Source organism: Macaca thibetana, chromosome 8, assembly GCF_024542745.1.
Source record: "Macaca thibetana thibetana isolate TM-01 chromosome 8, ASM2454274v1, whole genome shotgun sequence".
Lineage (NCBI taxonomy): Eukaryota > Metazoa > Chordata > Mammalia > Primates > Cercopithecidae > Macaca > Macaca thibetana.
The window spans coordinates 126515455-126541005 of record NC_065585.1 but is presented as its reverse complement, the minus strand read 5'-3'; the positions used below and the strand labels follow the sequence as shown (position 1 = coordinate 126541005).

Below are 25551 nucleotides of genomic sequence, written 5' to 3'. Positions count from 1 at the left end.
TTCTTTTCTTTTTTCTTTTCTTTTCTTTTCCTTTCCTTTCCTTTCCTGTCCTTTCCTTTCCTTTCTTTGCTTTTCTTTATTTCTTCTTCTTTTTTGTTTTGAGAGACAGGGTCTCGCTCTGTCGCACAGGCTGGAGTGCAGTGATGTGATCATAGCTTACTGCAGCCTTGAACTACTGGGCTCAATCAGTTCTCCTGCCCCAGTCTCCCAAGTAGCTGGGACCACAGGCAGTGCTGCCACACCCAGCAAATTAAAAAATTTTTTTTTTGTAGAGACACAGTCTCAATGTGTTGTCCAGGCTGATCTCCAACTCTTGGCCTTAAGTGAGCCTCCCAATTTGGCCTCCCGAAGTACTGGGATTACATGCATGGGCTGCCCAGCCCAAAATGTGATTCCTGAAGGCCATAATTTTACTTTGGGCAAACAGGAACATTATTGGTAACTACAGTAGTAATTTACCTTTTTCACTTTGTCTCTTCCTATATACCATCAGGGCCAAGAAAGTGCTGTAATTCCCACAATTAATCACAGAGGAACTTGAAGTTCTGGAGGTATATTAGAAGATTAGAAATTGCTAAAGCAAAATATTATCATTGTAGGACATGGACCAAAAAGAAATTAGGCTAATCCAAGATAAAACCAGGCAAATAAGTGTTTGAAATTAAAATTAAAATTGTGATTCACAGTGTTATGATTGTGTGTATTTAGATGATGTGAATGATACTATCCACAGATGTAGGATTGGTAAATATTTTAGTGTAATAATAGTAATGCTCTTAATTCCCAGGAATAAACTGCACCTGACTTCTTTGGGGTGAATATAAGATTTAGGTTTTTATTTTTATTTTTTTAAAAAGTAATTGTTTTTATTCATTAAGTTAAACAGTGCTTATCCAAAATAGATTCACATTTAAGTTCTCAAAAGGACTAACTGGCACATGAAGATCGAAGTTTTAATGTCTCATCATTACTCTGTTAAGAATGAATACCACCTTTTTGGTTTAAACAAGTTTCTGAAATGATACATCCGTATAAAAAGGCAATTGACTTATAAGATGATTCAGATTTACATTATTTTTCACCTCTTATGTTCACTCGCAAAGTCTATTTTTCAACATTTTGCAATTAATTATTTCAGGAGCCTGTACAAATATTACTTTTCGCTTTGTAATTTTTCTTCATTTTTTAGCCCCCTTTCCTATATGTTATACATTACCGTTAATATTATCGAAATGAAAGATTATATATTATAATGGTACATTCATGGGGGCTTACTATACACCGGGCACTATGTTAAGTATATTCTTTTTTTTTCCCTTTGAATCCTCACTGCAGCCCTAATGCTATTGCTGCGGCGATCACCCTCACTTTGTAGTGGAGTAAGTGGGATAGCTTGTGTGAGCAAGCAAGTGGCAGAGGCAGGGTTGGACCTTGCCTTCTTTATCCCGAGCCGTTGCTCTTTGGCGCTGTTAGGCTTAGTAATAGTCTCTTTTCCAATTTGACAAATTCAACTATAAAAAAGTACAGTACTGAGGAAGAGCCAAAACCAAGGTGGGGGTGGAGGGAACCCTGTAAAGTTACAGACCCTTTCTGTTTTCAAAGTTGCTTGAAGCCCAGTTGAAGCGAGTATCTCCCTCAACCTTTTCCTTTTAAAAGGGACAGGAACTATTTTGTCTTCTCCCTCTCTGTCTCTTTAGAGAGGCATTTTCTTCGTCTCACGGAAGAGATTACTTTCGCTTTTGTCAACTATGAGTTGAGTTCTACAGTGTGCTAAGCTAACATGGTAATAGAGATAACTTTTCTCTTGAGTTTTCCATGCCCACACACACACACAAAAATACATATGTCCGCTTTGATATACCACTTTTATGTGATTCAGATTAGTTGTCATGGTCTGTTTGTCTAAGTCAGTCTCTTACTCACATTTATGGGGCAGATGCTATGTGTTTCAAAGAGGAATTAATTTTAATATGATCCAGCAGAGCTCGAAGTTGTAACATATTTGTGACATGCAGGAAATGTTTAAATTGAAAATAAAAGAATTTCTAAGGTAGAATTAATGTACTACTCATTGTGACTTTGAGAATAAAGCTCATTTGCTTTAGTAAAAACTGAGTAAACCTCACTTTTCTGTTGACTAAAATTGAAATAACTATTAATTTATCTCAATATGTGATTTAAAGGAAATGGGATAAAGAAGGCTATGCAACACTTGAAATTTCTGCATGGTAAAATTGGAGAATAAATATCAGCATCACTGTTAACCAAACTGAAATTCTGTCTGTGAAGTAAGAAAATTAAATAATCCTGAATTAAAACTCAAAATCCACATAAAAACCAATAGTTATTTTTAGAAGATCTGTCCCAATTATGTTCAGTATTGCTATTTAGTTTTTGTATTGTTATAAATAAATGTATTATATTTGATTACTATCTATATTGTTTCAAAAATGAGTCTCTATTTTTCATATATTATCTTTATATACATATGTATTAGAAAAGTGTTTGAGGCTAAATTTGAGCAATCTTAAACAGTAACTTTTGAACAAAAATATTTGCATTTGACAATAACTTTGTATGTGTTTTTACACTGTGAGAAAGGAAACTTTGAACTTGACAACTCTGCCATTAAACTGAAAATTACAAGGTAAATCACTAATTTACTAACTAAGTAAACATGGTTGAGAGAACATTCATTTCCTGAGTATCACAAAGCAAAACCTTGTATAGTCTATATCTGTTAATGAAATAAGTTAATTTGCAAACTTTGATAATGTTACTTAACCAGTGGCAAGTGATAAAAAATGTTGCTAGTACTTATTAAATCATTTAAAATAGCTATATGCAACTTTATTTGTAGTATATATAACAGATATGAGATTTCTGTCCAGAATACATAAAAGGCTCTCAATAACTAAGTAAGCCAACAGAAAAATAATCATTCACTTAGAAGAGAAAGGAAATCCCAGTCATCATATTTTAAAAATAATGCCAAACTGCACTAATAATAATGGTAATGAACGCTAAAATAATGATTTTTATTTTGGCCTATGATGTTGACAAATATCAAGCAGGCTTATGTTTACAGGAAATTGAACAGGCTCATAATCTTGGTGAAAGTGTAATTGGATACAGCCTTTTGAACTGTTCCATTCCATTCTACAAATGTTACAGAATTATTTACTATAAGCATGTATTTATGTATAAGTTGTGTACTTTTTTAAAAATAGAACTTCTGTGGATTTTGAATTACATTTAGGGAAAAGCAAGCTGTGAATGGCAAAAAAAAAAAAAAAAAAAAAAACCTTAAAAACAAAGTCTTTGAATGCATATCAAGCTAATAAAGTATTGGTCCAGGTCAAAAAGATTAGCGACTCATACCAACTACACCTTTCCTTCTGTTTTTTTTCGAGACAGAGTCTCGCTGTGTCGCCCAGACTGGATTGCAGTGGTGCAATGTTGGCTTACTGCAACCTTCGCCTCCCAGGTTCAAGCGATTCTCCTGCCTCAGCCTCTGAATAGCTGGGATTACAGGTGCATGTCACCACACCCAACTAATTTTTTGTATTTTTAGTAGAGATGGGGTTTTTGCCATGTTGGCCAGGCTGGTCTCAAACTCTTGACCTCAGGTGATCCATGTGCTGGCCTTGGCCTCCCAAAATGCTGGGATTACAGGTGGGAGCCACTGTGCGCAGCCCCCAACTATACCTTTTTTAAAATGTCATTTTGTTTTACAGTTTTCAGTTCTCTCAACTCGAGTCAGTGGAGTAGCAAACACATTTTTATGAAAGCACCAGCACCTCTGGAATGGTTAATAAGGGTTGTTTGTATATAAATGCACAAATGGAGTCAAATTGCTTTTCCTTTCCTTGGATTAGCTCCCCTGAAGGATTGGAAATTTTGATCCGGAAAAGAGTTGTCAATTTTGGAGCGCTTTTGAAAACAGGGTAGTCCGTGTCTAGAGGGAAATGCATAGCTGGGGCGGTAGGTTCAGATATTAAAAAACAGACTTGCTTCAAGCCTTTCCTGTGCCCTCAGCTGAGCCGCTTCAGGGATTCAATGGGAAAGCAAACTCTGAGTAGCCTCTGATTTACAAGCGGACTTGTAGAACAGGCCACTTGTGAGTCAAAGATCATCCACGCCTGCCTGTCTCATTCTGGAGATCAGAAATGTTAAAGGGAGTGGAGAAGCTAGGAAGCATTTACAGATGCCACATCTAGGTTGGTAAGAGATCTGGAAACCATATATTAGTTGGTTTAAACTAGAACGTTTAAGGGGGACACAATAACGTCAAGTATGTGAAGATTTGTCATTTAGATTTTCTGTTTATTGCTATGGTTTGGAAGCCTTGATATCACAGGAAAAAGTCACAAAGCAGCAAATTTCAAAACACTGGAAGGATGAATTTTCTTATTCTTAGGGCAATCCAATAATGGAACGGGCTGCCCTCCAAAAAACTACAGGCTCCTGCTAGCTCTAGAAATGCCTGAACTTATATTCAATAGCTGTCTTGGGCAGGAGATTGGTTGGACTGTGCAATCTTCAAAACTTCTCACACTACCCTCTGGTTCCAGACTTCAGAAGGCGGTGGCATTTCATTCCAGCACCAAGTCCTGAGATCCTGTGCCATTTTGAAAGCTGAATAAGGACAAAAATATACAGAGTCAGACTTGGTACAGCTGAGATAGGGCAAAACTTCCAAAGACTCTTGTACAAAGAGAGAGACCAAATGGGAAAACACACAGACAATACAAAAGGCATACAAATGTCTCGATTACTAAATACAGCTTCTTGTTGCAGCTTGCTTTAGCACTTGTGGCCCCTGTCCTAATCCATAATACCTGCTAGCTTGGAATATTTACAACAACCCCTGAGGAACGGCAGTTTCCCAGCACTGCCTGGCCTCTCTCTCATTGTGCAATAGGGAGCACGTAAAATCACTGTGCATAAGCATTTGTACTTTTAGAAATAAGGGGGGGAGAAAGAGTATCTGCTGCGGACACAACATTTTATTCTTTGTGGAAAGCTCACCAGGTGGTTGCCAATGTATCAAGAGCAATAAATGCCTGTGGAAATGTAATGACCTGGAGAGCACTGCTTTTATCTGAACTCTATAGTTGGAAGGAAAACCAATCAACCAAATGATACAGAAGAAAGACCCCCAAGGGGCACACTTGACAAGTTTTGTTCCGCAGCGCAGGAGCCAGGGCTGAAGTGTGCAATGGAGGCATGGCTGATTGCAGCCTCCAGCCTTTTCCTCCACCCTCTCTCCAATCTGTGCTCACCTCTCCTCCAAATAAAATTGAGTAAATGTTTAGAGAATGTTGGTTTGAAGGGAAGCCAAATTATTAAGCTAGTTAAATGCCTTATGTCTGTGTCAAGCCCTGTTTGCTATAAGCTTCATATAACCTATTACATTTTTTCTATTTCCAGTGTCCATGGAAAACACTGGTGAACAAGGTAAGCTAGATGACATTAATGTTATAGATTTTTAAAATAATTTGAAAGAAACAATTGTATTCACTTAGATTTGGTTGGGATTAATAAATTATTCTTTGAGAATGTGAAGACAAGCTAGAGTTAAAGATATCTCATTTCTCTTAAGTTTGCAGATTGAATTCTGTCAGACACTTGGCAAATTCTATCCTGAAATGGCTGTCATTGTGCCAGAGATTCTTAAGGCTTTGAGGTATAGGGATATCAACAATTTCCTTTCGTAATTTGGACTATTAACTTGTAACTGACTCACCTACATAATTTATGAAAAGTATCATGGGCTTTAGTCATCTCACACTGATTTAAGTGCCTTATTGAATAATTCAAATTTTTAATGATTCTGTAAGTATCATCATTCTTTAGAAAAATTAAAAATTGCTATTAAAGTTTTAAAATGCCAAATATGCTATATTTAAATTAGCATATTTTGTTCAATGATGTCTTATAGAATTAAATTGTGTATTAATGTATTACCCAGAAGGAATCATTATCACCATATACAAAATTAATATTTAAAATTTGGGCTGGGCACAGTGGCTCATGCCTGTAATGTCAACACTTTGAGAGGCCAAAGAAGGCAGATCATTTGAGGTCAGGAGTTCAAGACCAGCCTGGCCAACATGGTAAAACCCTGTCGCTGCTTAAAAAAAAAAAAAAAAGAAAAATACAAAAAGTAGCCAGGTGTGATGGAGCATACCTGTAATTCCAGCCACTCAGGAGGCTGAGGTAGGAGGATTGCTTGAGCCCCAGGGTGCTCTCCAGCCTGGGCGACAGAGTGAGACCCTATCTCAAAAAAAAAAGGACAGAAAAGAAAAGAAAATTTTGCATAGTATTTGAAGACTTTCTAACACCACCCAGAATGTGTTTATATGCATTACTGAAAAAAGTATTCAGAACACTTTTTTAAAACAATTGTCCCGTGTGATAAATAAGACACTTGAACTCCCGCTTATCCAGAGGTTCTCCGTTTAAATATGTTATCATTACACCAGCTTTGACTAGAGCCAAGGAAATAAGCAAACAGCTTCTCAAGTAGGAACTGCCTTTGTTATCTATGTCATTAAAGCAAAGTTCTTAAAGCCTGAGTGCTTTAACACTTGTTTTTAATGCAGTGTTTGCTAATTAAAGTTGCAGGCGTAACTGCCTTATATTTACAATTTAGAAAAGGTCCTTGTCAGTGATTTTGCCAATAGATGGTCTGTCTACAGATGGGAGGCTTTTATTCATGGGCATAGATCTCATTATGCATTTAGGAATTTTTTTTAAAAACTCTTGGCTTTGGAAATCGTTGTGTTTATTCTAGTGTGAAGTAAAGGAACTTTCATAATTTATTATAATTGGTAATTTGGTTATTTTAAAACAAGCAGATCTTTTGTGAATACCATAATTTTAGTCTGTATTTGCATATTATAATGATAATTATGTTTCTCTCATTTTAGTTGTGTGCCTGATGGCCTATCATCTACTTTTTGGAATGTTTGTCTGGTCATACTGGAAAACTATCTTTACATTACCAATGAATCCTTCAAAAGAAGTAAGTTAAAATATTAACAAAATTATTCTAAAGATAGAAATCAATAATACTGATGTATTATTGAAGAATGAATTTTATTTTTAATGTTGCACACTTATTGAGTGTAGTGACTTTTTAGATTAAAAAATTAGTATGTCTTAATAAATACTTGAATTTTCACTTGGAAATACTATTTTTCACCCGATGAGCACTGCATTCTCTGTATTAAATCTGTTATGAATTCCATTTCCGCTTTACAGTCATACATCAGGATGGATGGATAGGTAGACAAAGATAGATAATAAAATAGAGCTGGAAGGTAGACATAATTCTGTGATAATTATCATATTAAAGGTGTATTAGTTGGTTCCTAGCCACCAGAAAAACAATAACAACAAAATAATGGCTTAGTTAGTTTTCTCTGCATTGAAAAAGTCGTAGCTAGTCCACAGCTTCCAGGTGCCCACACTCCTTCTGTCTTGTTTCTCTGCCACGTGTAGCCTCCATTTCCAAGGCCCCCTCTTGGTCTAAGACGGATGCTGCAGTTCCAGCCATCACATCTACATTGCAGCCAGCAGACTAAAGAAAGTAGGAAAGAGGAGAAGTAAATGTCCTTCTCTTCAAGAACACTTTCTAGACATTCCTGATGTCATTTCAGCTTACATTTAGAAGTTAGTTATATGGCCACATCTACCCACACAGAAGATGGGAGTGCAGACTTTCTTCTCGATGGCCATGTTAAACATGAGAGAAGAAGAGAAAGCTGGTTACTGAGAGACAGCTAGCAATCTCTGCTCCAGAGGGTTTTAAGTAGAGTGATGGATCAGATTTACGTGTTGAAAAGATCATTCTGTCTGTCTGTGGATCATTCATCCTGGCTAAACATTCTTGGGGCAAAGAATTGTGTCTCACTAATTTTTGTGTCCTTGGCAGATAGCCCAGTACATTGTTGAATAAAAATATACTTTGCTAACAGTGGTATTGGTGTAGTTTTAGTAAGCCAAGGTAAAAAGAAAAAAAAGAAAAAAAACGCATCACTGTAGACCGTTTCCTGAAGTAATCAGTTTGAAATGAAACTTTGGTCAAAAAAAGCCAATAAATATGCTATTTGGCTTGGGAGAGGATAGTAAAAACCAGATATTTGCACAGAATTAATGGTATGCCTGGCTTAGAATGCTCTATCTATCTATCTATCGCCTGTTTTTCTTCTATTCTCCACTTCCTTTTCTTTCCCAGTCTGTTTTTTTTCTTTCCTCCTACCACATTTGCTTCTTTTCCATCATCTCTCTTACCTTCATCCTGTCCTTAGTAGTAGGTTGGAAAAAAAATACTGACTTCTATCATAGGTAATCTCATCCACTCTGGTAGTTTACATACAACCTCCCTATTGATAACTCCCAAATCTATTTTGAGTTCTAAACTGCCCCTTAAATTTCAAACTTATGTGCCCCCTGCCAAGCATAGCTTCTTAATAATTCCACTGACACCTCAAATACAAAACATCAAAAACAGGAGTCATCACCTTCTCCTTCCCCAGACTGTGACTCATCTCTTGCTTGTGTCAGTTAATGGTCAGTTTATCACTGCTCTAATTCTGGGTCTTCATCGTCTCCCTTGTCTGAGACATTGTATTCTTCTCCTGGTAATTTGGTTATTTTAAAACAGATCGTTTGTGAATACCGTAATTTTAGTCTGTATTTGCATATTATAATGATAATTATGTTTCTCTCGTTTTAGATCTGTGCCTGATGGCCTGTCATCTACTTTTGGCCATGTTTGTCTGGTTATACTGGAAAACTATCTTAAGGTTTTCTGTTTACAGCCTTGCCTACCTTTCCTCCCCAGAACCCCGCATAACTTCATCCAATACCCTGAAGCTGGAGTGGTCCACCTAAAAACCGATGTACCGCCTTCCCTCTACTGCTTGTGTCTATTGCGATTCCACATATCCCACAGGGGAAAGCTCAGTCTGTCCTGCCTAGCAATAGCAGCTCTTATCTCAGTTTCTGACTTTCCACTTTATACTCTAGTAGTTCTTAACTGCACGTAGTTTCCTGTGTACAACATGGCATTATTTCCTTTCCAAAATATTCTTACCCCTTTCTCACTGAAATAATACATTTTTTTTCCATTCCTGCTGGCAGCTCCTTCTTGGTCTCCTTTGCTGGTTCCTCTTCAGCTCCTAGACTGCCAAAGCATGGGAATGTTCCAGAGCTTAATCCCTGGACCTCTTTTCTTATATACCTGCATTTATTCCCTTGTAGATTTCGTTTATTTCTCTGACTTACTGTGTCACCCCAGTACTGCAGCTCTCAGATTAATATGTTAGCCTGGTGCTTGCTAATAAACACCTGACACATTTCCAGCTACCTATTTTCACATCTAATAGAAATTTCAGGGTCAACAAAACTGAAAACAAACTTCTCATTTCTCGTTTAATTCCCCAGTTCTCCTAGTCCTAAAGTTTTCTTATCTCCGTAATGACGATTTCACTCTTCTGTTCAGGCCTGAAACATTGGTGTCATCCTTGGCTATGTTTTTTCTCTCAGATGCCACATCTAGTCAATCAGAACATTCTATACCGTCACCCTCAGGGTATGGCCACAGTGTGAACTCACGTCCCGCACTAGTCCCTGCTCCCACCCTGGTCCAAGCCACCGTCCTCTCTCGTTTATACATTTGCAGTAGCCTCTTAACAGGTTTTTGTTTCTGTTTTTGTTTTTGTTTTTGGCCTCCTCTTGTGTATTTTCAACACAGTAGCCAAAGTAATCCTTTCAAAAGACAAGGCAAATCTCTCACTTTTTGGATGTCTTTTTACAAATGATACCTTATCATTGAGGCTATCTGTGATGACTCAGCATAGAATAGCAACCCCCCAACCCTCGGTATTCCCTGCACCTTACCTTCCTGGATTTTTCTCCTTACCATTTACCATCATGCAACACGCTCCATATTTATTTGTTGAATACTTTTAAAAATACACCATCACTAGAATGTAAGTTCCATGAGGGCGTGAAATTTATCTTTGTTCACTGCTTCATCACCGGGGCCTAAAGCAGTGTCCGACCTGTAGAAGGTACTCAGGAGATATTTCTTAAGTGACTGAAAGTGGGGAAGAAGTTATGCATACAGAGGCAGGTTTATTTTTATGGCTTTGGCAGGAAGTTGAAGTGACTTCTAACTTCTCTCTAACATTATATATGACATCACTGGCTAACAATGAAGAGGTAAGTGGGTTAATTAAGGGTTGGGAGAGTAGAGAAGGTTTGAAATAGTGGATTGGACAGAGTGTCAAAAGGAAATGAAACAAACACAGAAGAGAGCACACAGCATTGAAGGAGCAGTCAAAACTGATGACAGTCAGTGACATTATAACAGCATCAGGCTTTGTTGCATGATTTTTCTACAAAAGATATACCTTATTCATACAACTGTGTGAGATAGATATTATTTTTTACTATTTTACAGATGGAGCCATTGGCTTTGAGCAGGAAATAATTAAGGTATCTAGTGCTACTGTGTGGGAGAGCTAAGTTTCAGACAGAAGTCCTTTCAACCCTCAGGGACACTTTCTTTCCACTACACCATGCTCTAGTATGGAGAGTAAGCACAATGGGGTGTGAGTGCCCAGGACTTCAGTTGCAGCATGGGGGAAAATATAGCAAAAAATTTTGTACATATGATTTAATATTTGTATTTTTAAAGTTTTGTATATGAGGTACATAACATATTAGCTGATAAAGTATATACCAATACACGAACCTGGGAGGCGGAGGTTGCAGTGAGCTGAGATCGCACCATTGCACTCCAGCCTGGGCGACAGATCGAGACTCCGTCTCAAAAAACAAAAAGAAAAAAAGAATATTACCAATAAATACTCATCTGTTAGCAGTGTGGTCTCGCATAATTTTTTAATTTTTTGCAGTTAGGGGAACATGATCAAAGGAGTTTGGAGACTACTGTTAGGAAGAAAGAGCCCTTGTTTGGTGGTTAAGAACCTTAGAATATTGCCTTTATAAAATGCAAGGTCTTGGGCTATTCTTTTAATTGATCAGCTGTTAGAGACCTCTCGCTTGTAAAATGAGGGTCCTGAACTTAGAACATGTGAATTAAAATTTGCCCTTTTCATAGCAAGATTGTTAAAGTGATAATAGTTTTTCATTGGTAAGGTTTTCTCCATGTAAAAGTAATATAACTGCACTAAATTATATTTTGAAAATAGAGACCAGGCAAAAAGAAAAAAAAGAGAACAATCCATTACACCAATTCAAGCACTTTACATTCTAAATTTCTTTGTAATTAAAAAAAAATCGTGAGTACCTAATAGGTATATATATTTATGGGGTACAGGAGGTATTTTGATACAGGCATGCAATGTGTAATGATCACATCAGGGTAAATGGGGTATCGATCACCACAAGCATTTATATTTTGTGTTAACAAATCCCATTATACTCAGTTATTTTAAAAAAGTACAATTAAATTATTATTGACTGTAGCCACCCTATTGTGCTATCAAATACTAGGTCTCATTCTTTCTTTTTTTCTTTTTTTCTTTTTTTTTTTTTTGAGATGGAATTTCACTCTGTCACCCAGGCTGGAGTGCAGTGGCACAATCTCAGCTCACTGCAACCTCCGCCTTCCGATTTCAAGCGATTCTCTTGCCTCAGCCTCCCGAGTAACTGGGATTACAGGTGTATGTCACCACGCCCGGCTAACTTTTGTATTTTTAGTATTTTAGTAGAGACGAAGTTTCACCATGTTGGCTAGGCTGGTCTCAAAACTCCTGACCTTGTGATCTGCCCACCTCGACCTCCCAAAGTGCTGGGATTACTGGCGTGAACCATGGCGCCTGGCCCTAATTTTTATATTTTTAATAGAGATGGGGTTTCGCCAGGTTGACCAGGCTGGGTCTCGAACTCCTTACGTCAAATGATCCGCTGGCCTCGGCCTCCCAAAGTGCTGGGATTACAGGTGTGAGCCTCTGTGCCCAGCCTTATTCATTCTTTCTAACTTTTTTGGTTTTGGTACCATTAACCATCTCCACTTCTGTCCCAGTTCCTCACTACCCTTCCCAGCCTCTGGTTGCCATCCTTTTATTCTCTATCTCTATGAGTTTAGTTGTTTTTATTTTTAGCTCCCACAAGTAAGTGAGAACTTGCTAAGTTTGTATTTCTCTGCCCTGCTTATTTTACTTAACGTAATGACCTCGAGTTCCATTCATGTTGTTGCAAATGATGGGATCTCATTCTTTTTTTTGTGACTGAATATATTCCATTGTGTAAGTAAACACCACATTTTCATTATCCATTCATCCATTGATGGACACTGAGGTTCCTTTCAAATCTTGGCTATTGGAAATAGTGCTACAATAAACATGGGTGTGCAGATTATCTCTTAACATACTTGTTTCCTTTCTTTTAGGTATACACTAACAGTAGGATTGCTGGTCATATGGTAGCTCTATTTTTGGCTTTTTGAGAAACCCATTGTAGTAGTTCTAATTTATACATTGCCACCAACAGTATACAAGGGTTCCCGTTTCTCCACTACCTCACCAGTGTTCGTTATTGCCTTTATTTTATTTTATTGTTATTTTTTGAGACAAGGTCTTGCTCTGTTGTCCAGGCTGGAGTGCAGTGCTGCAATCACAGCTCACTGCAGCTTTGACTTCCTGGGTTCGAGCAGTAGCCCCGCCTCAGCCCCCTAAGTAGCTGTGACTATAGGCATACATCACCATGCCTATCTTTTTTTTTTTTTATTTATTTTTTGTAGAGACGAGATTTTGCTGTGTTGCCTAGGCTGGCCTCAAACTCCTGGGCTCAAATGATCCTCCCGCCTTGGCCTCCCAAAGTGCTGCAATTATAGGCATGAGCCGCTGCACCTCCCCTTTGCCTGTCTTTTGGATAAAAGCTGTTTTAACTGGGGTGCGATATCTCATTGTAGTTTTGATTCGCATTTCTCTGATGGCCATGGATATTGAGCATATCTTCATATTACCTGTTTGCCCTCTGTGTATCTTCTTTTGAGAAATGTCTATTCAGATCTTTTGCTCATTTGTAAATTGGACTATTAGATTTTTTCCTATAGGGTTGTTTGAGCTCCTTATACATTCTGGATATTAATCCTTTATCAGATGGGGAGTTGACAAGTATTTTCTCCCATTCTGTGGGTTGTCTTTTCACTTGGTTGATTGTTTCCTTTGCTGTACAAAAGCCTTTTAACTTGATGCGATCCCATTTGTCCGCTTTTGCTTTGGTTGCCTGTGCTTGTGGGATATGACTCAAGAAATCCTTGCCCACGCCAATGCGTTGGAGAGTTTCCCCAATACTTTCTTTTACTGGTTTCGTAATTTGAGGTCTTAGATGTAAGTCTTTAATCCATTTTGATTTTTGTGTAGGGCAAGAGAGATGGCTCTCATTTCATTCTTCTACATATGGAGATCTGGTTTCCCCAGCGGCGCTTATTGGAGACTGCCTTTTCCCCAGTGTGTGTTCTTGGCAGCTTTGTTGAAAACGAGTTTACTGTAGATGTGTGGATTTGTTTCTGGGTTCTCTCTTCTTTTCCATTGGTCTACCAATACCGTGCTATTTTGGTTACTCTGTGCAAATGCTAGTCTTATGCCAGTACCATGCTATTCAGGTTATTCCCTTACACTAAACTCTGTAGTGTAATTTGAAGTCAGGTAATGTGATCTTCCAGTTTTGTTCTTTTTACTCAGGATAGTTTTGGCTGTTCTGGGTCTTTTGTGATTCCATATAAATTTTAGTATTTCTCCTCCTTGGGAAGGCTTTCCAGGTTAGGTGTTGTGATCTAAGCTGTATCTGCACTAGGAGGTACCCCAGTCCTAGTAATACTGTGGTTCTTACAGACTGGTAGATGTGTACTGCCTTGGTGGTCTTGGAGAAGCTTTAGAAGAAGTCTCTGGATTACCAGGCAGAGACTTTGTTCTTCTGCCTTACATTCTTTTAAATAAACAGAGCCTCTCTCTCTCTGTGCTCAGCTGCCAGGAGCTGGTGGAGGGGTGACATGGCATCTCTGTGGCCGACACCACTGGGACTGTGCTCAGTCAGACCCAAAGTCAGAATAGCACTGGGTCTCGCCCAAGGCCCGCTGTGTCCACTACCTGGCTCCTCCATCTATGTTCACTCAAGGCTGAAGGGCTCTGCAGTCAGTAGGTGGCAAAGTCAGTTAGGCTTGTGTCCTTCCCTTCAGGGTGGAGAGTTTCCTCAGGCCCTGGGCGGGTCCAGAGCTGCTATCAGTGATACAGATACTGCAGACAAAAACCTTTCTAGTTTTATTTTGATATTCAGAGTGTACCTGTTCCCCGTTTTTTAAATTTAATAGTCCGTCAGTGGCTTATTAGCATTTTTTATTATTCTTTAAGTTCTGGGGTACATGTGCAGAACATGGAGGTTTGCCATGGTGGTTTGTTGCACCCATCAACCCATCGTCTACATTAGGTATTTATCGTAGTTCTATCCCTCTCCTAGGCCCCTACCCACTGACAGGCCCTGGTGTGTGATGTTCCCCTCCCAGTGTCCATGTGTTCTTATTGTTCAGCTCCCACTTATGAATGAGAACATGTGGTGTTTGGTTTTCTGTTCCTGTGTTAGTTTGCTGAGAATGATGGCTTCCACCTTCATCCATGTCCCTGCAAAGTACATGAACTCATCCTTTTTAATGGCTGCATAGTATTCCATGGTATGTATGTGCCACATGTTCTTTATCCAGTCTATTATTGATGGGCATTTGGGTTGGTTCCAAGTCTTTGCTATTGTGAATAGTGCCGCAGTAAACATACGTGTGCATCTGTCTTTATAGTAGATTATTTCACTGACATATCACTTTTTAAAAGTTTTTTAAATTGTAAAATATTTCATGCATATTATTGCATATATACAAAAACATATATATAATGCACTTCTTAAAGAATAATCAAGTGAAAACATGTAAGCAGTCACCGAGCCAGTATGTCAAACACTGTTCACATTTTCCATCTCTGCTGTGCGTCTGTCAGCTGTTTCCCTTTATTCCTCAAAATGTAAGAACTATCCTGCATTTTCTATTCCTTTTTCTTTATAATTTTTTCACATGTATATGTATCTCTGAACAACAATGTATATGTTCTTTAGCTTGCTGGTTTTAAAATTAGATGAATGGAATCATTGTATATATGTTTTGGAAGATTGTTTAATGTTCATTATATTGAGGTTCTTTGCTTTGCTATACACAACTATAGTTTATTAACTGTTAAATGCCGGTACTATTCCATTATTTGAATATATCATACCCCAGTTTATCGATCATCCTTTTGATGGATGGACATTTGAGTTGTGTTTAGGTTTTTTATATTTCAAGCAATGATACTGAGATTTTTCTTGTACATGTCTCCTGACACACATTTATAGAAATTTATACAGGGGGGTGTGTGTGTGTGTGTGTGTAAGATATATATTTATATGTATATTATTAAACAGGAGCCAAAATTTTATTTTTCTCAAATATTTTAAAATTAGCTGGACCAAATTGTCAGTATAAGAAGTAAAATAAATAATTAGACCCTTTAGAAGTGCTGTGGGAGATTTCATGTAAGGATTATCGCTAAGTTAAAACTCGCTTAAATAAGAAAATATGCTTAATGGATTTTCTACATTTGTTCTTAATGATCTAAATGAAAAATTTATTCATTGAGTTTTATTTATTCATTGGGCCATTTTATCTATCAGTATAACTAATATTTTGTTGGAACTCTGTGGTTTATAAGCATTTTTATGTACTCTGTTCCTTTTGAGTTACACAAACACCAGAGGAAGTAGGTATAATGGTATTATGATTACTAGTATTATACCCTTTTACTAGATGCATAAGTGAATGACCTGTAAGGTGAACAGACTTGCCCAGATTTCAAACTCTATTGTCTCTTTGAATGTACAATATACCATTAATATTTTATAAATACCCTTTTCCGGGTATGGTAGAGAAAACCAATATGTTATTTCTTTGAAAATACTGATTAAAATTTAAATGTATTCCACAGTTCCATCTCTCTTATGCAGAGAAAGAATTGTTGGAGAGAGAGCCAAGAGGAGAAGCCCATCAGGAAGTTCTTAGGCGAGCAGCCAAGGATCTTCCCATCTATACCAGGACCATGTCTGGAGGTAAATGTCAATAATGGGTGCTTTGCAATGGTATGCAAATAACATCATTAAGGTGACTGTAAGAAAATGTGTTTATATACTTGAAATGGTAAAACACTCATTTCAGAATACTGTGTTATTTCTTGCACTGCTGTTAAATCTTTCCTGAATGATTCCATAAAACAGAATGGAAACCTGAATAACACTGTGGGCAAAGAGATCTCAAGGAAATCAGAACTGACTTTAATCCTGTTCTGCCTACTTAGTTATGACTCAGTGAAGATGTGAGAACTGCTGAAATCTTGATTTATAGTAGTATTCATGTTTAAGGTTTTAATTGTAGACTTTCCTATACGTATTTAATTTAAGGCAGCAGTGTCTGTAATGAATATAAAATGAATACTTTTACAAGTATTTTTTCATAAATTTAGAACAGTCATATAGGTGATGTAAAATTTCATTTAGGTATTGGTATAATTTTTTATCTCTCTTTAAAATTTTCTTACAAATGTAGTAAATTAACAAATCTCTTACTTGGGACATACTTTAAGGTAATTTGACAACTATCCAATTAAATAATTGTCTTACAACTGATGTCCATGGACTAGTGATGCTTACCCACCAAGACTTGCCCAGAACTTCTGTGGCTTCAGACCTCTGCTGCCCATTATGGTAGCTGCTAGCCCCATGTGGCTGTTGAGCACTTAAAATATGGGCAGTTCAAATTGAGATGTGCTCTAAGTATAAAATACACACTGGTTTCAAAGACTTACTATGAAAAAAATATGTAAAATATCTCTTTAATGGACAGATACAGTGGCTTGTGCCTATAATCCCAGCAACTTGGGAACCTGAGGTGGAGGATTGCTTGAGCCCAGGAGTTAGAAGTTGCAATGAGCTGTGATTGCACCACTGCACTGCTGCCTGGGTGACAGAATGAGACCCTGTCCCTAAAAAATAAAATAAATAAAAATGTAAAAAAGAAAGAAAGAAAGAAAAACTCATTAAGATTTGTGACTCTGTGTGGTGACTCATACACCTATACTCCCAGCACTGTGGGAGGCTGAGGCAGGTGGATCACCTGAGGTCAGGAGTTCGAGACCAGCCTGACCAACATGGTGAAACCCCATCTCTACTAAAAATACAAAAAAATTAGCTTGGGCATGGTGGTGCACACCTGTAGTCCCAGCTACTCAGCTCAGGAGGCTGAGGTGGGAGAATTGCTTGAACCCAGGAGGCAGAGGCTGCAGTGAGCTGAGATGACACCGCTGCACTCCAGCATGGGCGACAGTGAGACTCCATCTCAAAAAAAAAAAGATTTTTATGTTACTTATATTTGTTTCTGACTCACTTATTATAACTACTGACAACTGAAAAAACATCAGAAAAATTTCCTTAGGAGATTCTCTGTTCTTGTGAAACCTCCAGAGAACTGTGGCTGTAGGCAAGTCATTCCATTTTTGTGTTTAAACAGCATCAGATCTCTTATTTTTTTACCAGATTTAAATTTTATATGCTTTTTAAAATTTAAATTTGAAGAGATGATAAAAGCCATTTAATTGTATATTCAATTCAGTGTTAACTCTAAGACTAAGTGGAGCTTTTTGTCCCTAGCCATCCGATACTGTGACAGATGCCAACTTATAAAACCAGATCGCTGCCATCACTGCTCCGTCTGTGATAAGTAAGAGAACCTTTAACTTCTAAAATATCTACATGCTGGTGGTCTTTTTCTTCATTATGTTTCTTTTCTCACTGTTTTCCTGATTATCTTCTCCATATTCTCACTTCTCAGCCCTTGATTTAGGAAATACAGTTGGGATAACCCACTGGCATTCATGCCAGTGAGGCCTGAGGCCACAGTCAAGTGTCAGTTTGCCCCCAGATTCACGGTGCCCTGAAATATGTGATTTTTAGCAGTTCTGACTTGGCTAGTTCAATTTAGGAAATACTTCTATGAGTGTTTTCCATTTTTAAAAAGATAACTCAGTTGACTTCATGACAGTCAGATGTTGTTATATATTTAATATACTCCAAGAACAGTATGACTTGGTGTCAGGATTGATATTGAAGAAGTTTTATCCAGACTTTCTGTAAATCCATTGCAGTTTTGTTCTTTCTTTAGCGTAAGATAGTTGTATATTAATACATTATATTGTTTTTAGAAAATGAGTTGCTTTGCATCTTAGGCATGTATATTTCAAATTCAAGTTACCTTATTATAAGAATTGGCTATAGTGTTTATTTTAGATGAGAACTTCTGATATTATCCAATTTTTAGATAAGTAAATAATTTTGCAATATTTTACTTGCCACAGCTCTTTGAACTAACCATAATTTATATTTTTATAATGTAATATGATTAAATTTCATGGGGTATTGGGTTTTGTGTTTTGCTTTGTTTTTTAGATGTATTTTGAAGATGGATCATCATTGCCCATGGTGAGTTGACTGTATATTTAAACAAGTTTGTGTCCCTTATAAATGTTAATAAATTGAATCACCCATGTAAATCTTTTCACAAATGAAATATTACTTGAGTTGACATAGCAGGAACTTTCAGATTTAGTTTCTGATATTTGTTTGATTAACTTAAAAGAGCCTTTATTTAAGGGAGTTTCCATGAAATACTTTTAAAACCAGTGGTTAACAATATAAAAGTTAATATCACATATTAGCTCAGAACAAAGGATTTTCTTTGTATGCATGTGCATAAACATAGAGATTCCAGAATACTCCACAGAAATATACACAAAGATGTACACGTAAATTAGACCTAGTACCTCACTGGAAGGTTTTTATAAAGAATTACGTCATCTAAAGCTTTTTAACAATTTATTTTACGCAAAAGTTGACATTAAGGAGTAGAATACCAACTACACAGATATACAAATGCACACATACATTTAAACAAGATTTTCCACATAGAATTCATTAATATTTGTTAATATTTCTCAGTCACGAAATTAGGTAATTTAATAGAGGATTATTTGAAAGATCTGATTAGTAAGGTTAATTTTCCTTCCTTTTCCTATAATTTTTCATCTCAGTGTACACATGTCTTTGATAGTCATGCCCAAGTTGCTGGCCAGGTTGGATTTGGGCATGAGTATTACTTACTCTTCAAGCCTTCTTTCAGGGATGGCTCTACAGAAAGGTAGACATGCCCACAAGTCCACAGTAGGTATAGGGGGAAATATATGTAGGGAACAGTTCTCTTAGCAGCAGGAAAGAGTCCCAGGGGAATGTAGGGATTATGGTATCTCGTATCTTTCACCATTGTACCTCTTTCTTTTCTCCACCTCGATTTTCTCCTTTAAAGTATTCAGGCTTGCCGGGCGCGGTGGCTCAAGCCTGTTATCTCAGCACTTTGGGAGGCCGAGACGGGCGGATCACGAGGTCAGGAGATCGAGACCATCCTGGCTAACACGGTGAAACCCCGTCTCTACTAAAAATACAAAAAACTAGCCGGGCGAGGTGGCGGGCGCCTGTAGTCCCAGCTACTCAGGAGGCTGAGGCAGGAGAATGGCGTAAACCTGGGAGGTGGAGCTTGCAGTGAGCTGAGATCCGGCCACTGCACTCCAACCTGGGCGACAGAGCGAGACTCCGTCTCAAAAAAAAAAAAAAAAAATTAAAAAAAAAAATAAAGTATTCAGGCTAGTCAATCCATACAAGAATGGCATTCTTCTTACAGGTCTCGATAAGTAACCCCCCTTTGTACTAACTGAAACTTGCATTCATTCTTTTGCACTCGCCCCCCGCCCACTTTTCTTTTCTGTTTTTTTTTTTCTTCTTCCAACAAGTGTTCCCCCTCCCCCCGTGTCTTTAATTAGACGCCTTCTTCTTCTTCTTTTTTTTTTTTTTTTTTTTTTGAGACAGAGTCTCGCTCTGTCGCCCAGGCCCGAGTGCAGTGGTGCGATCTCGGCTCACTGCAACCTCTGCCTCCTGGGTTTAAGCGATTCTCCTGCCTCAGCCTCCCGAGTAGCCGGATTACAGGCGCCCGCTACCTCCCCTGGCTAATTTTTGTATTTTTGGTAGAGACGGTTTCACCATATTGGCCAGTCTCGAACTCTTGACCTTGTGATCCGCCCACCTCAGCTTCCCAAAGTGCTAGGATTACAGGCACGAGCCACCACGCCCATCCAATGTCTTCTTCATTCTCCTTACATTCATATGTTGATTTCCCCTGCAGTTGCTGTCAATGCCCCACCTGTATCCCCATGACTCACCTGTTGAGTTCATGGCATCTTGGTGAACAGCTCCCATACTCACTGGCAGCTCCCCATTCAGGCACCTGTGTTTCTTTTCTTCTCTGCCTGAGGGGTCTCTTCTACCTGGGTAGTTTTGTTCAGCTCTACAAGCCAGGCAGTCCAGAAGTGCCAAGGCATTCATACCTCCAGGAGCAACCCTCATCCAGTGACAGCCTGGCCAGTAAAAAATGCTTTATCCTTCTGTCTCAAATGAACTGTATCCAAGTTCTTGCCTCAGGGTCTGCTTTGGGGTAAACCATATTAAGCACCCTCCTCTCTGGATAACTGTATACTCCAGATATATTCAGCAGAGTGCTAGTCATCAGAGGCATAGCGTTGATTTTGATTTTTCTGACCTTTATAAGGGATTGTGATGACAAGGAGTGGAGAGGCGGGAAAAAATCAGGTCAGTACATACCTATAAAGCTTCCCATGCCCACGCTGTACTCATAAAATTACAAAAAGAGAAAATAATAATTTACCATTATAGTAATCTTTCTAAATCAACAGTTCATTTGGCCTCGTGAGAAACTTACAATTTGATAGCCTTTCCAGTTTTCACAGGTCCTGTTAAATAAGTGAAGGAGAACAACAGAAATGGGACCCTAGTATTTTTAAAAATAGGTTCACGTGGCATACCTACACACCACCTGCTGTTGCTCCACCCTTAGCTGGCAGTGCGGGAAGGTGAATGGACTGACTGCGGTACCTTTTAACCCGTGTCATCGTTCTCTTCCCCATCACTTCCCTTGCTGCATCCACTGTCCCCGCCATGGTTGTAGCTCTGGGTACTCCCTTGCAGAAAGCAGCAGCCATGTTGACTTGTGAAGGATTTGATGCCAAGGGTCTAATACTCACTTGGTGCCAGCTGAATGGAGCAGCCATTGTATGTAATTTTAAAATTTCAAATTAAAATTTTAAATTAGGCCAGGCGCGGTGGCTCAAGCCTGTAATCCCAGCACTTTGGGAGGCCGAGACGGGCGGATCACGAGGTCAGGAAATCGAGACCAGCCTGGCTAACACGGTGAAACCCCGTCTCTACTAAAAATACAAAAAAGTAGCCGGTGAGGTGGCGGGCGTCTGTAGTCCCAGCTACTCAGGAGGCTGAGGCAGGAGAATGGCGTGAACCCGGGAGGCGGAGCTTGCAGTGAGCTGAGATTGCACCACTGCACTCCAGCCTGGGCGACAGAGTGAGACTCCGTCTCAAAAAAAATAAAAAATAAAAAATAAAATAAAATAAAATAAAATTTTAAATTAAAAAGTCTATAGCTGATAACATGCTTTTGGTTCCAAATTCAAAAATAAAACAGGTGGCCATGTTCTTTCCAGTCCCTCTCCCACCTTCTTCCACTACACACAGCGAATCAGGGTCGTCAATGTCATGGCACTTTTCAGATCTCAATGTATGTGTGCGTATGTGTGCGTAGCCTACCAACCCCCCTCTTTTTTTTTTTTTTTTTTTTTTTTAGTACAAGTGACTACATTATTGACTGAATCTGTTTCTTTTTATTTTCTTCACTTAATATATTCTGGAAATGCTTCTATATGAATACATAAAAAGTCTTTTTCTACAGGCTTTGTGTGAATGTATTCGTCTAATGACAGTTACTTATAGTACTTTTAGGATGTTTTCAGACCCAGGCGCAGCCTTTCTTTTTTTTTTTTTTTTTTTTTTTTTTTTTGAGACAGAGTCTCGCTGTTCTCCCAGGCTGAAGTGCAGTGGCATGATCTTGGCTCACTGCAAGCTCTGCCTCCTGGGTTCACGCCATTCTCCTGCCTCAGCCTCCAACTAGCTGGGACTACAGGCGTCCACCACCACGCCTGGCTTTTTTTTTTTTTTTTTTTTTGTATTTTTGGTTTTCACTGTGTTGGCCAGGGTGGTCTCGATCTCCTGACCTCGTGATCTGCCCGCCTCAGCCTCACAAAGTGCTGGGATTACAGGCGTGATCCACCACGCCCGGCTGGGGCAGCCTTTTTATACAGGTGTTTTAAACAGGTCTTTTGACCTTAATATCTGTCAGCTTTGAACATTTGACACATTGAATCAATAATACCTCTCCATTTTGCAATGATTTCTTAGTCTCTGCTCTGGCCACTGAAGATTACCCACCAGAATTCCGGGGATCAATCTCATACTTGTGTTTTAACTGAAACAGATTCCATAGTATTTGCTTTATTGGATTTTCTATCAAAGTATTTTTTCCTTTAGTGTAAAATTTTGGTTAATTAATTATATCATATTAATAATACTTTCACATGCTTGCCAAAGGTTAAGTAACACAAAAACAAATTATTTGAGCTTCCATTTATTGAGTGCCAATTATGTTCTAGAGGCCATATGTATAGTCTGTAATACTTGAAACAGTGAAGAAAGAAGTAGAAATTATTTGTCTCATTTTATTTTATCTTTTTTTTTTTTTTTGAGATGGAGTCTCGCTCTGTCTCCCAGGCTGGAGTGCAGTGGCGCGATCTCAGCTCACTGCAAGCTCCGCCTCCTGTATATTTGTCTCATTTTACAAGGGAAAAAAAAATGAGGCTCAGAAAAGAGAAAGAGTGGGCTCAAAGTTTCATAGGAAATTTTTTTTTTTTACTTCGAAGGCCACGCTCCTTCCAGTGTATTATGTTCTTTTTCCAATTTAAAGTCAGAAAGCAATTGCCTGGAAACAGGACCAACAGGTGTGTTTTACGCTGAACTTAACGTAAGAAGGATATTTACCTAGAACGCGTTTTGTTTCTCCATGTGAAGTCATTCCTTTTCTAGATGGAGAAGTAGATTCAGAAGAAGTCTTCTTCCTTTTCAAATTGAGTCTATAAAGCAATCGGCAGTTAAAATGTCTAGCCAAAAGTTGTCTGTTACGAAGACAGTAAGGTATTATTCAAAATAAATGTCACTATATTTCTTCTAGTTTTATATATACACACACACACATATACACATACACATGCACATACTCTAGGTATATACATATTAAACTCTAAAATACATGGTCTTTACTTACTGACCTCCTGTGTCCCTAGCTCTAACATGGCAAATTGTACCATCCTCTTAAGCAAAGCTAAATTAGTTGTTATAAAATCTGTGATCAAAATCATTTTCTTTCTATAAAAATACTCTTTCTTATTTAATACAAAAGCTACTTCTATTCCTTCAGGAAGAGAAACAATCTTTTCTATCCCTTCCAATCTCTTCCTAGTCCACAAGTCATTATTTACACCTATGTTGTCCGAAGTCTTTTTTTTTTTTTTTTTTTTTTGAGATGGAATTTCACTCTGTCACCCAGACTGGAGTGCAGTGGTGAAAACTTGGCTCACTGCAACCTCTGCTTCCCGAGTTCAAGCAGTTCTTCTACCTCAGCCTCCTGAGTAGCTGGGATTACAGACGCGCACCACCATGCCCAGCTAGTTTTTATATTTTTATATTATTTAATTTTTGAGATGGAGTTTTGCTCGTCATCCAGGCTGGAGTGCAGTGGCGTTATCTCAGCCTCCTGGGTTCAAGCACTTCTCCTGCGTCTGCCTCCCGAGTAGCTGGAACTACAAGCACACGCCACCATGCCCAGCTAATTTTTTGTATTTTTAGTAGAGACAGAGTTTCACCAAGACCATGCCAGGCTGGTCTTGAACTGCTGACCTCAGGTGATCTGCCCTGCCTCAACCTTCCAAAGTGCTGGGATTACAGGTGTGAGCCACCGTGCCCACCCATGTTGTCCAAAGTGTTAAAGCACCCCAGCTTTTGCCTACACATTCTTTCCCCCTGAAACCAACATAAGTATGCAAAGGGAATATCCTGTATCCTTTTGAGACAGGATACAATTAGACTAGACTCATTGTTTACAATATTATTTCCTGCCAGATTCCATTCAAACACCATAAAAGGCAACCTCAGCAATTGGCTTGCATCCCCCCACTGGAACCTCTAGAGATGCAGATGTAACTGTTTCCATACAATGTGCACCCACAATTTGTGGCTTCTTTTTTTTCTTTCTTTTCTTTTTTTTTTTTTTTTTTTTGAGAGGGAGTCTCACTGTGTTGCCAGGCTGGAGTGCAGTGGCGCTATCTCGGCTCACTGCAGCCTCTGCCTCCTGGGTTAAGTGATTGTCCTTCCTCAGCCTCCGGAGTAGCTGGGACTACAGGCGCATGCCACCATGCCCACCTAATTTTTGTATTTTTAGTAGAGACAGAGTTTCACCATGTTGGCCAGGATGGTTTTGATTTCTTGACCTTGTGATCTGCCTGCCTCGGCCTCCCGAAGTGCTGGGATTACAGGCATGAGCCACCGCGCCCAAAAGACCTTTAAGTTTAAAAATTACTAAATCTAATGCTATTCCCTTTACCTCATATTTTTTGAGGGAGATGATGTAAAAACATTTTTTTCACATGAACATGGTTTCATTTTTACAAATCTAGAGAGAAAAGTGTTTCATCTTAGTAGCTAAGTCAGTGGAGAGAGGTGATTTTTACCTACGTTAGAACAGGAACAAGGACATTCGAGAAAAGGAAACAATATGTGTGTGTTCTGTGCAATAGGCTGAACACTGGAAAAGGAAACGTGTATGTTCTATTTAATAGGTTCATTATACCGGTTAACCAAGAAGTTACTCAACCCATGAAGCTATTAGCCAATTCCACATGGGTGTTGTATCACATTGACACAAGGTCATCCAGTAATGCCCTTGTCTTTAAGAAAAGGAAACCAAAAATTTGATAGAAAGAGAGTGAGAGCCTATAAGCCTATAAGTGGGAGCTAAATGATGAGAACACATGGACGCAGATGAGGGAACAACACACACTGGGGCCTTTTGGAGGGAGGAGGGTGGAAGGAGGAAGAGGGCTAAGCAAAACAACTAATGGGTACTAGGCTTAATACCTGGGTGATGAAATAATCTATACACCAAACCCGCACGACTCACGTTTACCTATGTAACAAACCTGCACTTGTATCCCAAAACTTAAAGTAAAATAAAATAAAATATAATTTTTTAAAAAAGGAAAATCTTAACAAAAAGAAAGTGAGCCTATAAAAATGAATTGTAGTTGTACTTATGTTTATTGATACAGTAGTTTGAGTTATCCCCCCTCAGATAACGACTTTGGAGTGAGAACTGAGATTTGTAAATTTCCATGTTTGGAATTATAGCATATTTAGAGCCGA

General features: G+C 38.5%; 1 protein-coding gene across 3 annotated transcripts in view; it reads left to right on the top strand.

Annotated features, from left to right (window-relative positions):
* The window catches only part of ZDHHC2 (zinc finger DHHC-type palmitoyltransferase 2), an 88900-nt gene that overhangs the window by 44444 nt on the left and 18905 nt on the right, over positions 1–25551 (top strand). For all 3 annotated transcript variants that reach the window (XM_050801827.1, XM_050801826.1, XM_050801828.1), the window contains exons 2-6: positions 5434–5460; positions 6936–7030; positions 16050–16170; positions 17764–17833; positions 18559–18591. In XM_050801827.1, the coding sequence (XP_050657784.1) occupies positions 5439–5460; positions 6936–7030; positions 16050–16170; positions 17764–17833; positions 18559–18591 (341 nt within the window). In that variant the 5' untranslated portion in view covers positions 5434–5438. The remainder of the gene's footprint in view (positions 1–5433; positions 5461–6935; positions 7031–16049; positions 16171–17763; positions 17834–18558; positions 18592–25551) is intronic.